General features: G+C 32.5%; 2 protein-coding genes across 2 annotated transcripts; both read right to left on the minus strand.

Annotated features, from left to right (window-relative positions):
- Positions 1 to 3,294: 3,294 nt before the first annotated feature.
- Positions 3,295 to 4,266, minus strand: LOC109817358 (casein kinase 1-like protein HD16). The gene is made up of 2 exons (XM_029275212.2): positions 4,044 to 4,266; positions 3,295 to 3,469 (listed from the first exon to the last, which is right to left on the minus strand). Exons 1-2 carry the CDS (start codon positions 4,224 to 4,226, stop codon positions 3,332 to 3,334), a joined length of 321 nt encoding a protein of 106 aa, XP_029131045.2. The 5' UTR covers positions 4,227 to 4,266; the 3' UTR covers positions 3,295 to 3,331.
- A 10,236-nt stretch (positions 4,267 to 14,502) lies between these two features.
- On the minus strand, positions 14,503 to 15,354 carry LOC109817360 (calmodulin-like protein 30). The gene has a single exon (XM_020382592.3). The coding sequence runs from the start codon at positions 15,260 to 15,262 to the stop codon at positions 14,699 to 14,701; it is 564 nt and encodes a 187-aa protein (XP_020238181.1). The 5' UTR covers positions 15,263 to 15,354; the 3' UTR covers positions 14,503 to 14,698.
- Positions 15,355 to 16,708: the final 1,354 nt, after the last annotated feature.

Raw genomic sequence — 16,708 nt, forward strand, 5'->3', positions numbered from 1 at the left:
AGATAGTGTTAACCTCTTTAAAATACTCGTTACACACACTTGAACAATATGTAAGGATGATTAAAACAAACATATCCCTAAATATCCTAGAGTAAAATTTGCTATAGATTAAAAATAAATAACATAAACATATACTCACAAGTAAAATAAGTTGATTTTCCTTATTTGCTTATTATTAGTGATAACAAGTGTCTCTAATCACATGTTGGTATAATTTAAAATTATTTAAATGTCTCTAATTATTTATATAGTAATTTTATTTGTAATTTTTCTAAGTTTAGAACGTTTATTTTAATTAAAAATTATTATTAGTCGTTTTCATATAAAAAAGTGTGTTTAGTCTTTAGTGACCTTATATATATAAAGTCATTTATTTTTAGTATAAAATTTTAAAAATTATTTATATTATTTAATTTACTTTTTTTTTACTTTATTTTAAATTTTAATATTTTAACAAAGATACTGTAATAACCTCAAAATAATATCCGTAGATCTGGCCATTGGCATCACGAACTGTATTGAGTATTGACACTAGATTATTAAAAACCGGTAGTACAAATGTACAATGCACGGGTATATAAAACATTTATTATTTATTACTATATTCATTTTTCAATAATAAATATAAAATTTGGATTTCTTATAAAATCATGTAATGTAGGTATTTTATGTATTTTGTTTCAAAATGTTTAATTTAACTAATGCAAATAGGTATTTAATTTAATTTATACGGATATGCCACATGTGCACTTAATGTATCACTTAATGTATCACTAAGATGGGCTGTTAACCTTTTATTATATAATAATAATAATAATAATAATAATAATAATAATAATAATAATAATAATAATAATAATAATAATAATAATAATAATAATAAGATGGGCTGTTTGGTTTTTCTCTTAACAACACATAAGATGGGCTGTTAAAATTAACCAAACAAAGAAAACAGAGGTATTAGCTAGATTAATTTAAATAACGGGTTTCATATTGAAAAAACTTTTTTTATTAAATTCAGAAATTTATGTGACAGTATTTACTAAATTTAAGGATTAATTTTAAGAAGACTTTTAGTAGAATTAAGTTAAGAATTTACTCAATAATAAAACGTTTCCTGCATTGAGGGCAAAGTCGAATTAGCACCATCGAAATATCAAAAATAACTACGTCTTCCTATGCCAGAAGATTTATATGCATAATATTGTAATTTGTATGAAAAAAAAAGATAAAGTCAGAACATCAATAAATGAATGTCATTCAATGTCACTGTTTGTTGCTTGCCAATGTGTAAGTAAATGGTTAAACATCTTACTTCCACTTAGGATAGGGAATTTTGTCCCTAAGTTTTAATGATAACAAATAAAAGATTTCTTCTCTTTTGGTAAAGTAAAAATTAAAAAAAAAATTACTATATCTAAACAAAAAAATATGTAAAATATATCATCATTAAGATAGAGAAAATCAGACGAAGTATATAGTTGTCTTTGTGCATTAAATATATACTTTCAAATGAAACTAACATTAAATTTTATTAAATATGTTATTCCTTTAACATATCAAACAAGAAAGATATCTCAAAAACTATCAAAATCTATTAAAGAAAAAAAAAGACAAAATATTTTTCAGAAGCAAAAAAAATAAAATCCCGTATATCACGAAAAATGCTCTACAAAAAAACTACGCTACGTTAACTTCAACTACTTTGTGTTGACATTGTTTCTAACCATGCTCAATTTAAAAGAAAATAATTATAAGTATTTGATAGGTATCTAATTTTTTTTATCTCTACCTATCTATGACTAAGATTAATATGCAAAACAAAAATTACTTCATTCCTTCTCCATTCTCAAAAAAGATGACGCTTCTTAAATACAAAAGGGAAATATAATAACGGCTTTTACAGTGCTTCATAAAAAATAGTCGTTGGGAAATTAAAAACAAGCTAAGACATTATATTTCAAATTCATTCATCCAATTGGGCTTCTTAATCAAACATTTGGGCCTCTCTTGAGTCTCTATCTAGTTGGGCTGATGTTCCTTGATGGGCTCCGATATATGAGGCTTATCAATACCCAATCTTTTCACTATGGACTTTTTTCCTCAAAGGCTTTTGACGCATCAACGTGGAGAAGCTGAACGGATGGTTGACGTGGCAATGGAGGTCACGTCATTAGGTGAAAATGTGTTTGTTGGGGACGGTGAGGATTGAATGTGGGGGTTCGAGGCACGAATCATGCCTAAATCTAATGTGTGGCACTAATACAAGAATGCACATTTTACAATCAGTTCTCTAAAGCCATCTACAATCGGTTCTAAAATCGATGTAGAATAGAGTGACGTAGAAAATGTATACATTTTTACATCGGTTCTGAAAAAACCGATTGTAGATTGCTTTTTTTTTTTTTAAAAAAAATTATGCTTATTTGTTGAAGGGGACCAACACAACCCAGCAGCTCAAATTGTTGTCTCCTCTGATGCCATAATTCTTCTAATATAGAACCCAGCAAAAGCAAAAACATATATAACAAAGTAGTGTAGTTTGAGAAGACAAACATGAAGAAAGAACCGGTAGTTACACTACATAACAATCATGCAAGCAATTAGGATATACATACATATTCAAGAATGACACGTAGCAAATGATAACTGAAAAGTAATCAGAACAAAAGAAATAATGAAAATGAAGAATTCATCAAGAATGAACAAAAATTCAAGCTGTAAACTGAAAAGAAAACTAAGCCCCCCTATATTAAGGAATCAACTTTATAGCTAGATTATATGATGCATTACCAACTATAATAAACTTAAAAAGCAAAATAACACTTAAAAAACTAAAAAAAGTTGGACTGAATTTATTTATGTAAATCAAGAATTGCATTATTTGTAAAGTCGGCATTTGGTCCACTATTATTGCTTAATTAAAGCGTTAAATTTACTTAATTTTTAACATATACTGTAAGTTTTATAACATAGTTATAAATATTTCAGCACCTATTAATTAAACTTTTTCTACAATATAATTATCATTAAAACAGTATAGTTCAAGTTATGCAAGGACAAGCTCAATTCAACCACTCAAAGGACTCAAGTTTGGTTTAACAAAAAAATACTTTCGGTTCACAAATGGCTCCAAAATACATTTTTAATGAACAAGGTCTGAATCATTTAGATGATACATATATGCTAAACTGTGAAATTAAACAAGTGAATTCAAATTAAAGGTTGGACCAATGTAAGACTAAAGCAAACCTTTCTTTGATTTGAAAAAGGTTCTAATATTAATACAATGTAAAGTGCATAAAAAATCTCATATCCAATTGCTCAAAGATTAATACCTTTGCTTCATTGGCATCCTTGCATTGTAAACTGAAATCCATTGTGTAGCAGGAACCCCCAAACAAACCTTCTTTTTGGGCTGTGAATCATCCTCTTCCTCAATATTCAATCCACCCCTCTTCTGACCAACCTGGTAAATTTTCTTTGAGGGAACAAGGTACCAACATGAACACAAAGACCAAAAACATAATAATAAAAATAATCAAGGTTGTCATATGCCCTACTATCAGTTTTAAAGAAGTTTTGATATATGCCCCATTATTTATTATATATATATGTGCAACAAATTTAAAGCTTAATAATAAGACTTAGCATGAGAGTGGGTGCCACAATACATGAAAATATCCAAAATAGTATATCAGTATATTTAGAGTATCTTAGATGATCTTAGTATTAGTTCCCATGTTCTATTATATTACCATGATTGATTTTCATATTAAATAATATTTCAAGTCATTTTCCTCAATTTTATTAAGATTATGGCCCAGCATTAGTGAAAATTTATATTTTGTATCACATTTTAACACATCATATCAAATCAAATCTAATAGTACAAGATTAAGTTTCCTAAAATAGAGCATGCAACTAAGGGAGTAAGAGGAAATCCTATTTGTAAATGGGAAAAAGTTCCTGACTATTTCTGTACAATTTCTATATATATCATTCAGAAAAAGTTATAATCCAAAATCACATGATAATATTACCTTTTGAGCACCTTCAGTATTAATAGGCCTCAATGCAGGATTGGGCCCAAGCATACCATCAAATAAAGATATAAGCTTGGAATAGTTAGGTTCTTCATCAAATTTCATGTTCACTACAATCTCAAGGAACTGTCTAAAAGGAGCAAGGCAGAAACAGCATAGCATCTCAGGAGATGTTCCCATCTTCTTTTTGTAAACAAGGAAGGATTTATTATCACCCTAAAAAGAAGGTAAAATCAAATTAACATATGTAAGGAAACTTAATCAGCGCTCTCCATTTTGCAATATAAATTGGAACAAAAATATTGCTAAATTGACACTTATTTCATAATGGAAGTAGTCAATTAGAACATAAAATAAATACTTATGACGATGCAACATGCTACCAAGAAAAGAAAATACTACTCCTACCACATTAATGCTTCTTCACCTCATTTTTATGCCTGTCCACTAGTATGCAAAGCTGTCCTCCCATTATGTGAATCTTGAGCAGATGGATCAGCTCCAGCTGCAAGCAATATCTGCACCAGTATCTCAACCGTTGATCAACTTCTACAAAATATCACCTAACATGCACAAGTTAGAACATACTAACTAATACAGCTTCTTCAGGTAACCAAGATTTCATGGAGAATAGGAAAATCCTCCTGCAGTAGTCCTTGCTTTGTGCCAAGTTGAGATACTTGTGGCCAAATTCATCTCTGACACCCTAGGAACACAAGTAGCTAATTGTCATCTGGTTTCTTCAAGTTCAAACAATTATCTGATGCTTGCCTAAATAGCTCCTGAACTTCATTCAATTCCTTCTTTGACATCAAAAACACAGTGTTAGGCAATTTCACATTCCTCAAAACATTCTAAAATTCACAAAGCACAAATCGTTTAAAATTTTAATATTATTGTATATACTAAAACACTTGTTATTTTAATTTTTGAGAATTTGAATAAGAACCACATATAAAGCCAATAATATGCATACTTGCCTTTATTGAATTAAACAAATCACTTTTGTATTTTCATTTTGTTTTTCTCAAATTAAACACAGTCCTTATATTTTTTATGTATGACAATTATTAACCAGGACATCTTATTCCATGAATCTTACTCTTCATCAAACTTAGCAAAACTTATTTTTTTCTATTTAACACAAATATATACTTTCACATGTTATAAAAGAGAAATCAAGATAGAAGTTTAGACTTCAAATATAAACAAAAAACTGGTACAGACCTGCAGCTTCCAATTGCTTATGAAGTTCTTGGCCTATTGCATTATTTTCAGTCTGAAAGGAAAATGTAGAAACAATGTAAAAACATAAATACTCTATGTTCCAATTACATCATTATTTATTATTAATTGCACCATTCAATCGCATAAAAAACAGAGTGAGCTGTGAGTTCCATACTTTTAGTTCTGTAATCCTCTTAATTTGTGCTTCTTCACCTCCCTCAGATATGGGAAATGTTGTAACCAATGCATCAAACTGCAAAAGAAACGACAGATATTTCAAGGGACCACTCATAAGTGATCTTATTAAATAATTTGTTTAATATAGAAGACAGAAGGCATGATACATAATGATGAAGTACAGATTGACATAACAAGAAAAATAGAGGCTAGACTCTAATTGATTAATTTGGTTCTATGCATATGTCCAATATGGGTTTAAAATTTCTAAACTAACAATCTAGTGTGTGCATGTAGTGTACTAGTCTAGTGTTGATATGTGTTGTGTTCATGAGGCATGGCCAGGCTCCATAGTTTATTAGTAACAAATTACATTCTTTCTTCATTGAGAAAAGATAAAACAACTCAGTATCATATACTAGCCTCCTTTTCTCTTTTGACTAATATGCTACATATGGACATACCTGCTTAGCCGCCTTCACCAAGAAAAATTCAAAACATGTAAATATAGAAAAATTCAAAACATGTAAATATAGAAAAATTAAAAAGCTACAACAGTTTTCTGGCATCAGAAACAACTAAAGGTGCGAAGAATTCCAACACATTTGATATTTTTATTGCATTATTCCAATACCCCAAGAAGCCAAACATGAGATTACCTCAACAAGGGTCTGTTCAAAAGCAATAGACACTAGCTTACTATTAAGGGTTTTCGTGCGAACTCTTCAACTTTCACTAATACCGGAAGCTCTCGTAGATTCAAAAGTTTGAAAGCGGAAAAGAACAACATACCCGCAGGAGTTAGGGTTTTCGATGATGATGTTTTTCATGGTCTGAGAAGAGTCTGGGTGCTTACTATTAAGGAGTTAGGGTTTTCGATGATGATGTTTTTCATGGTCTGAGAAGAGTCTGGGTGCTTACTATTAAGGAGTTAGGGCTTTCTTTGGAGAACGACGGGAATCAACTCGGTGCAGGTCACGTGACCTACAGCTCGGCCTTTGCTTTTGAGACTTCCTCTACCCACATCTTTATGTGCTCGCAGCACTTCCATACGGAGAAAGATAGGCTTACCATGTTCCATCAATAGCACCTAACCTATGCCAATTTTGGCGGACTGTGCTCCACCCCGGTGAACTCATGTGGTTTCGACGTGCCCAGAGGCCAGAGGTGAATCCATTGGACTTTCTTCGGAGAGGAAGGAGGGAGGCTTTCTTTGGAGATGGCGCACGCGGGTAGGGAAAGTTATCCAATTCTACATCGGTCATAAAGTGAACCGATTTAGATATCTTTATGTTTTTTCTCTTATTTATGAAATTGCCACCGCACTTTCACTATTACATCGGTCTTCCATTAAACCGATGTAGATTTGCTTTACATTCTTCAAATAATTACAAAAATGCCACCGTATTTTGTTTCTACATCAGTTTTATTAAAACCGATGTAGAATTAGTGACGTTGATGAGTCATTTTCTAGTAGTGTGGAGATGTGTTGGAGGGATTTTCAAAGGGAACATGCGGGCCATCTGTAAAGGTAATGGAAGTAGATCAGTTATGTTTTAAAGTGGGTGTTGTGCGTTGATGTGTTGGAACTAAAAGTGTTGAAGGTAATTGAGTGTGAGGTTCCCGGGGGAAAATGTGAGAAGGGAGTGTCGGGGTGGTTAACAGAGGTGGTCCAACATAGCGACGAAGTAATGATATATGGAACACAGGGTGAATGCGACTAGTGAAAGGAAGATCCAACTTATAGGCTACGGTTCTGATGAGATGAAGGACTTTAAAAGGGTCGTAGAAATGATGAGATAATTTTTGAGAACGATGACGCACCACCGAATGTTGTCGATAAGGTTGAAGACGAAGCCAAACCCATGTGCTTGGTTCAAAGGTGAGGTATTTGCGACCTTTATTAGCTTGATCTTGCATGCGTTGACGAGTCTTTTTAAGATTTTCCTTAAGTTTTTGGAGCACATCTTGGCGTTGTTGCAGGGTGTTTGAAACAGTAGCCGAATGGTGTGGTTGAGGAATGTAGTCGATAAGTGTTGGTGGGTGTCGACCGTATAAAGCTTCAAACGGACTCATGCCAATGGCTGAGTGCTAAGTTAAGTTGTACCACAGTTCCGCAAGGTGTAAAAATTGAAACGAACGATGGGGATGCTCACTAGCAAAACAACGAAGATATGCTTGAAGAGATCTATTGAGAACTTCAATTTGGCCGTCAGTTTCAAGGTGGTAAGCGGTGGAGAATCGAAGCTGAGTGCCTTGTAAACGAAAAATCTCTTGCCAAAACTGACTGAGGAACGTACGATCGCGATCGGAGACGATGGTGTGTGGTACTCCATGAAGACGACAAATCTCGACAAAGATCCGTGAGGCAAGTCCTACCGTAGTGAAATGGGTAGGAAGAGCTATGAAGTGGGCATACTTGGTGAAACAATCGACGATCACCCAGATACAGGTATGATTGGCCAAAGATGGTAGACTTGTAATAAAATTCATAGTTAAATCTTCCCAAACTTGATGGGGTATAGGGAGTGGTTGCAGGAGGCCTTGTTTTTTTGAAGTTAAGTTCTTATTTTGTTGGCAGCTGGAGCAATGTTGTATGAAATTGTTCAAATCCTTGCAAAGCCCTGGCCATGAAAAAGAAGCAGAAATACGTTTAAGAGAGGGCTTAAAACCGGAGTGCCCTACAATAGGAGTAGAGTGGTATTCAATACAAAGTAGAGTGGTATTCAATACAAAGTAGAGAACACCAATTAAGATGATCAGGTATAAAAATTCTATCTTTAAAATAAATAAGCCCTGGTTTAAATTGGAAACGAAGATCTGGTGTGACTGATCCTTGTTGAATCTTGTTTTTCATAGTGATTCCTGCGGGGTGCAAGGAGTAAAATCGACGCAGTTCATCCAACGGGTTTGGTAAAGTGGAAAAAATTGCCATGAAAATTAATGATGTTGAAGTAGGATGAGAACATCGAGACAAGGCGTCGGCAACACGATTATTTTTCCCAGCATCATAAATAATGTCATAACTAAACCCTTGTAGTTTGGTGGCCCATCTTTGTTGTTCAGGTGTGTGGTAAGTTTGGGACATAAGGAATTTTAAACTCTTTTGATTAGTAAAGATACGAAAATGTCTTCCTATTAGAAATTGAAACCATTTCTTGACTGATTCAGTTATTGCAAACATTTCTCTTGCGTAAACAAAATCAGCTTGCATGCGGGGACAAAGCTTTTTGCTAAAGAAGGCCAAGGGATGCTGGTTTTGGGATAGGACAGCACCAATGGCCAAAAAAGACGCATCAGTCTCCAGCTCGAAGGGAATAGTAAAATCTGGTAGTTTAAGAACCGGAGTGTTTGTGATGGACAACTTTAACTGTTTAAAGGCCACATCTGCCTCTGTATGCCAGTGAAAAAATGTAGATTTTAATAAATTCGTGAGAGGCGCGGCAAGGTCCGCATAGTGTCGAACGAATCGACGATAAAATCCAGTGAGGCCAAGGAATCCACAGAGTGCGGTTAGAGAGAGCGGGGTTGGCCAATCTAGAATAGCAGTGACTTTGTCTGGATCGGGTTGAACCCCTTGAGCTGACAGAACATGACCCAAATAATGAACAGTAGGCATAGCAAACCCACACTTAATGAATTTGGCAAAGAATTGATGATCCTTTAGTAACTGCAAAACAGTTTGTAAATGAAGTAAGTGGTCAGAAAAAGTTTTACTATAAATTAAAATATCATAAAAAAAAACTAAGACAAAACAACGTAGGTGAGGACGTAAAAGATCGTTCATTGCACTCTGAAAAGATGAGGGGGAATTTGTAAGGCCAAAAAGCATGACAAGAAACTCATAATGACCATCCCAAGTGCGAAAAGCTATTTTATGGATATCAGCTGGGTTGACACGTATTTGGTGGTATCCCAAGCGTAAATCAATCTTAGAAAAAATAGTGGCACCCCTAGCTCATCCAAGAGCTCATCAATGGTGGGGATAGGGAACTTGTCTTTAATAGTGATAGCATTTAAGGCACAATAGTCAACACAAAAATGCCAAGTTTCGTCTTTTTTGCGAACCAGTAACACTGGAGAGGAGAAAGGGCTAGTACTAGGCAAATGAGGCCACCAGAAAGTAGTTCTTTGATAATGGTATTCATGGCTTCTTTATGAATGTGAGGGTATCTCTATGGTCTAACAGAGATAGGGGAAAAATTTGGAAGGAGGGGAATATTGTGATCATGGGGTCGTTCAGGGGGATGACCTTCAGGTGTATCAAAAACTGAAGAAAATTGTTGAAGTAATTGATGGATTTGGGGATTTTGGTGTGTGGGTGTGAATGGAGTTGATGGTGGAATAGGGTCAAAAGACAATAAGTGCAGGGAAGCAATGGAATCTGTATGGAGTAAATGACATATTTGTTGAGGTGTGGAAGATTGGGTAGTGGAAGTAGAGTCCCCTATGATGGTGATGGAGGTTTCATGATAAGTGAAAGTCATGCATGAAACCAAAAAGTCAGAAATAATAGGACCCAAGGTGTGCAACCATTCAATGCCTAAAACGATATCAGAACCCTGAATAGGGAGGAGGTAAGCTAGAATAGTGAAAAAATGGTGTTGCACAAACAAAGAAACATTAGAGCATAAACTTGAACAAATAATATGAGCACCGTTGCCAACCATAACAGGAAAAGCAGGGGTTGGGGTGATGGGTAAACGTAAATGATGAGCAATGCGGGATTGCATAATATTATGGGAACTCCCTGTATTAATAAGAACCGTAACTAACAAGCCTTGAATAGAGCCTTGAAAACGAAGAGTTTGTGGAGAAAGTTGACTAGTGAGAGCCTGAGGAGAGAGTTGAAAATGTATAGCTGGAGAATCAGATGTGTCTAAAGTAGGTGAGTGATCTAAAGACATAGGATTGGAGGTCTCAGGCACGTCCATAATGGGTGGGTCTTCATTAGTTAGGAGAAGGAGGAATTTAGTATTTTTCATCACAATTATAACACAGGCCTTTCGTACGATGATCTTGCATCTGGGTAGGGGTAAGTTTCTTGACTGGAAGAGAGGTAGTAGGTGGCGGGTTGGAAGGCAAAATCGTAGGTGGGGACCGTGGTATGGGTTTAGGCTTAGAATCACGAATATTATCCTCTATCAATTTGGCGAGGCCAATGGCTTGATGGATGGAGTGAGGCCTATGGATTGCGAGTTCTCTTTTAATTTCTAGTAACAAACCTGAAAAGAAACAATTAAGGAGTGTAGATGGAGAGAGACCAAAAACTCTATTTGATAAGCGTTCAAAACGTAGTTGATATTCAGAAACAGTAGTGTATTAGCGAATTTTTAGCAACTCGGCTTCATGGTTCTCATAAGAAGATGGGCCAAAACGAAGCTCAAGAGGCCGAACAAAGGATTCCCAGTCAGTGAGTTGATGATTGTTGTGTAACCACTTGAACCAACTAAGGGCATCACCCTTCATATAAAACGCCACCATATGAAGACGTTGGTCTGGTGGAACCTAGTAGTAGGAAAAAAATTGATCTGCATGAAAGACCCAATCTAGTGGGTCTGACCCATCAAAGGAAAGGAGTAAGAGCTTTGGAGTACGAAGTTGAGTTGAGGGTGAAAAATGTGGAGACAGTGGAGGAAAAGGATGATGAAATAGTGGAGTAGTGAGGTGTGGAGGGGAGGGAAGGTGCATGGAACCGTCAGGTCCCACTGGAAAATTAGGAGGGGTATGATGGATGGTGCTAGGAGGAAATTATGAATTGGCATTGTGTGGGTGGATGTGGAGGGCGGTGAATTTGTCCATGATATTATTGAGGGTGCCAGTGATTGCCTCGAAATGAGCGTCTATGGATAATTGGAGCTGCTCGGTACGATTATCCTGTTGGGTTTGGAAAGTAGCAAACTTTTCAACCATGATTTGGATAGAATCCTCCAAATCCTTGGTTGATTTAGGGAGCATGATGAAAGCACCAATGATAGGTATCTAATTTTTTTTATCTCTACCTATCTATGACTAAGATTAATATGGAAAATAAAAATTACTTCATTCTTCCATTCTCAAAGAGATGACACTTCTTAAATACAAAAGGGAAATATAATAACGGCTAGTACAGTGCTTCCTAAAATAGTCGTTGGGAAATTAAGAACAAGCTAAGACATTATATTTCAAATTCATTCATCCAATGGGGCTTCTTAATCAAATGTTTGGGCCTTTCTTGAGTCTTTATCTGGTTGGGTTGATGTTCCTTGATGGGCTCCGATATATGAGGCTTATCAGTATTCTACTAGATCACATAAGAGATACACACTTTACTGAAAGGCATTTCATGTTCGCATTAAATGTATCAATAGTAATCTCGAGGATCAACAAAGAAGATAGACAAAGCAACTCGTAAAGAAAATTGAAATTTCAACTCAAAGTTAGCGTAATGGGCATCTTCTCTAAAGCTACTATAAAATGATCAAGTCTTCAAACAACAAAGTGGTGACAACATAAAAAGAAAAGGAGTGACACACATTGAACATAAGCGATCAAAGTAAATACACATCGAGAAATTTGTATAGAGAAGCATACAAAAAAAATAGAGAGTTGAAAAACTACAAAGAAACATTTCATTGTAAATCTTGTACATATTTCTTTATAGGTTACTTGTGCTTTCATTATTGATTACATCACGTTTAGAAGAGACAAAACAATTATGTAATTATTCATTACCTTTGTTGTAAGGGTTGAGCCTAGAAAGGCTTATTTGAAAGAATACTTGATGTTGAGCCTAAAGAGGCTTGTTTGAAAGAATACTTGGTGTTGAGCCTAGAGAGGCTTGCTTGAAAAAATACCTAGTGTTGAACTTGAAGAAGCTTGTTTGAAAGAAGACTTAGTATTGAGTCTGGAGAGGCTTGTTTGAAAGAATACTTGGTATTGAGTCTAAAGAGGCTTGTTTGAAAGAATACTTGAGGCTTATTGTTTAAAGAATACTTGGGTAGCTACTTGAAGAGGTAAGTTAAAGACTACTTAAAGTTGATCCAGAGTGACTTGGTAAAAGAATACTTGTAACTTTGTTGAAAGTTAGTGGAATTCAATATAACTCTTCTCCAATGTTTCGTCTAATAAGTTACTTTCATTTTACTGCACATACATGAGTTTTTGATACACACTATTCAATCCCCTTCTAGTGTGTGTCTTTTATCCATAACAACTTTAGAATGCTTGGGACTTTGGATGACTTTTCGCTCTATCATTTAAATTGTCAATCTTGAAGAATAATAAGTAAATAAATACTTTTAAAATTTATTATATATTAATGAATAAAAGACATGTCGTGCTTTTGTAAATTATTTTTAATAAATAATAAAAATTATATAATAGTATATGGTTATTAAAAATACAAATGGTTGTGAAGTGAAATTTACAGAAAAATAAAATATATATATATATATATATATATATATATAATTTATATAAAAAAAAATGGTTATAAGGATAAAATTGTTTTAAAATATGGACACCAAATAAGACAATCTCTTTTATTAATACTAGTGATGTCGAGACACTTTGTACTTTTATATTCCGTTAAAAATATGTTTAAGAATTAATAGTGTTTGTTAAATGATGTTGTGTCTAGTCCTTGAATCTTTAGATCTTAGGTTTAAGTCTTAGGTTTATAAAAATAATTAATTAAATGATACTTGGTGTATTTTTTTTTTTTAATTTTGGAAGTCTGTGTAAAAATAAAAATAAAAAAAAACTACTCAAAGAAATATTACGATTCTCACACCTTTTCCATTAATTTAAAAAGAAAGAAATAACTAATAATAAAGAATTTATGTGAAGTTCATAAAATTACTAAGATATATTAATTTTATGAAACAAATATAAACAAAACTCTAATTTTTATTTCAAACAATAAAATTCATAATTTTAAATTTATAGCTTAAATATATTTTGATTTCCTATAATATACATGTTTTTTCTCTTTCAATCACTAAAAAAAATGTTTAACTTTCAGTTCCTGTATTTCTTTTTGTTTTTAGTACTTAACGTTACTTTTTTTCACCGTTTTACATATGTGTTCGTTACAAGAAAATTGTTTTAAAGTAAATTAAGTTATTTGATTTTTGACACATCATACACAAACAGTAAAAAGTAATGGCAAGAAAAAAAAAACAAAAAAAAAAATACAGAAACTGAAAGTTAAACAAAAATTTCTAAGTACCAAAAGTAAGAAATAAATATATTACGAAGACTAAAAAAATAAACTTAAATTTATCGTAAGTTTCTTAATGATTATTTTAATTTTTCTGTTAGCAACTTTTTATTTATTATATAGTATAGACATTTACTACGTATAAATAAAAATATTTATTCACATTTATCGTTTTATTTAATACAGAAAGTAAATATTTTAATTTTAACTTAAATTTTGATGAAATGTTATTTTTTACATTTTAATTTTCTTTATTATATCTCTTTTTTATTTAAGAGTATTTACGTCATTTTATAAATATACCTTTTTTTTTCTTATTTGCTTCTCTATCCTTTACTTTCTTAGTTAATAATTAAATAATCATTTCATTTTCAAATTTTTTCTTTTCAAATTTTTCTATCTTTCTTTTATAATTTTTTTTATTTTGTAAATTGTTGGTGAGAAATTTAGAGGATTAAATCATCTGATTCAATCAGTTGAACTTGAGTTAGAATCCCCACCCCTTCATGGTTAAACGTGATCTTTACTTTCTACAATAATACTTCCCGCTCCCTATTTATTCTGTCGTAGTTATTTTAGTTGTGCTACATCTTTAAACTAAGTGTTGTCTTTTTTTCTTCTTGTCATGGTTACTTATCTAGCTTTTGTCCAAAGAGATTTTTTTTAATTATATTATTAATATAAAATATTTATCAATTTTATTAATAATTAATTTTTGTCATAAAATTTGATTAATCAATTTTAGTAGAATCTCCCTTTTTAATTACATTTTTTTATACACAAAAGTCAAACTTAAAACTTTGTTTGAGAAATTGAATCTAATATTACTCATACTAATAAAATATGATAGAAACATAAAAGAGATAGTAATATTTGTTCTATTTATAATAGAATACAACACCCCTTTGGCAAGAGAAAATATCCATATACTTTGTTTAAAATGATCAATCTAGCAACCCAAATAAAGAGAGGGAGGAAAAAACAAAACAAGAAGATTGAGGAAAAGGCAAACACACATGACCTCATAAAAATATATTATCACAACTTAGGCCAGTTTCTTGCCATTAGTCATCATCCTCATAAACTCGTTCAAGTCTATAAAACCATCACCGTTTCCATCAACCCCCATCACCATTTTCTTACAAGCACTAAGGCTGCAATTCTCTCCTAGGCTTTTGAGAACATGGGACAATTCTTCTGCACTAATTTTCTCATCACCATTCAAGTCAAACACTTGAAAAGCACTCTTGATCTCCGTTTCCTTCACCCTCTCCTCCACGTTGAACATTTCCATGAACTCCTTGGAATCAACGAAACCATCTCCATCAGAGTCCATGACCTTGAAAGACTCAACAACCTCGGTGTCTCCAATTCCCCACCCCATTGTCCTCATAGCTTGCTTGTATTCTTCAAGGGAAATCTTGCCATCTTTGTTGGTGTCAAACTTGTCAAACACCCATTCCATTTCATCTGATTTTGGCTGAAAGTTGCACCCTAAATTTGATGCATTTGGTTTGAAGTTGTTGGTTTTCAGGGTTGGATCTTTGGTTTGAGAGGAGTGACTCAAAGAGGTGCCAGTGTGAAACTTAAGGAAACTCAAATTCGACATGGCCTATGTTTTGGGACTTAGATACTAGCTAAAGATATATATAAAACAAATGTTTGGCTTCAAGATTGATGCTACTAAGTTTATGGTTTGCATGTATGTATATAAACTATAAGGATTTTACTTTTGAGAGGAAAAGTGGTAGAGTCGGAATGCATACGTTCTCATTAACGCGTTAAGGTGGCTCCTTTTGGAAGAAAGTTTGGTGGAAAGCATTGAATGATGAAGGTTCACTAAACATAGTGGGGAGAAAAAGACGATTCATTGTGATTCAAGTGCATCTTTGTGGTTCAACTGCATCTTTGAGGTCGATTCTGTCCCTCCTTTCGGAAACCGCGTATTCACCACCATGTCCCACTTAGAAAGTTGAATCCTTATCTTATGACCTATGTTACAAACCGTGTATCAGGCTACATAAATGAATGCTTGGTCACTCATGATTCGACTTATTCAGTAACAGCTAGTGATTCAGTGAGGTCTCACAAGTTAAATGGGTAGGACTGCCAAAACCCCATATCCAACCCATCAAACCCCCTTCAAAAAAAAAAAAATAATGTTTCTAATAGTTTTAGAGGTGTGCCAAAAAAAACTAAATAAATAAGTTTAAATTTAAAATTGGACCACATTATTTAAAAAAATCATTATTAATTTATAAAAATTAAATCATATTCTTTAAATAAATAAATTTTAAAAATCAAATCGCATTGTTATTAAATTTCGTGTATAATTTTTTAAATAATAAAATAAAATAAAATCAAAATAATTTATTTATATCTCTCATATCTAATGTTTAGTGGTTTACAATATTTCAAAAATATTTGAGTATTACTTATTATCATTGTATTTCATTTTATGTTATTTTTATTATCTTTAGACTATTAAAATAAATATGAGTTATCAATTCGTGCTTCATATTTAATTTTTTACATGACAAATATAGTTCTTCAATGGTTTTGAGTTGACTTTTATGAGTTCATCTGTGTAAACTTTTTTATTTTTTTAAAAATATTTTTAATAAGATAAATAATTTGTATATTTTATAATATGTTTGTCTACTTAATTAGTCTCCTAGTTAAATGTTTAACTAGTACAGAAAATTTAATTTGTCGCTAAAGAGTGCAATAAAATTAGTTGTAAACCAATTCTGAACTTGTTTATAGCTGGTTTAAACAAAAATGCGGTATTAATGTGTATAATAAGCCTTAAAAAACTTTTTTTTTCTTAAAAAAGACTGATTTAAAACTAGTTTGATTGTTAAAGTAATTCAAAATTAGTTTGATTCTGAATCTGATTTTAAATCACTTTTAAATTTAATTATTAAAGTAATTTGGTTCTAAACTGATTTATTAATGATTCAAATAATTTATAATTCAGTTCAATTTGATAAAATGATGTAGTGTAATTTAATGTGATATTTAAAAAAAAATAAAAAAATAAACCCCATAGGTA

Source organism: Cajanus cajan, chromosome 5 (genome assembly GCF_000230855.2).
Source record: "Cajanus cajan strain Asha chromosome 5, NIPB_CcT2T_4, whole genome shotgun sequence".
In the NCBI taxonomy this organism is placed as follows: Eukaryota; Viridiplantae; Streptophyta; class Magnoliopsida; order Fabales; family Fabaceae; genus Cajanus; species Cajanus cajan.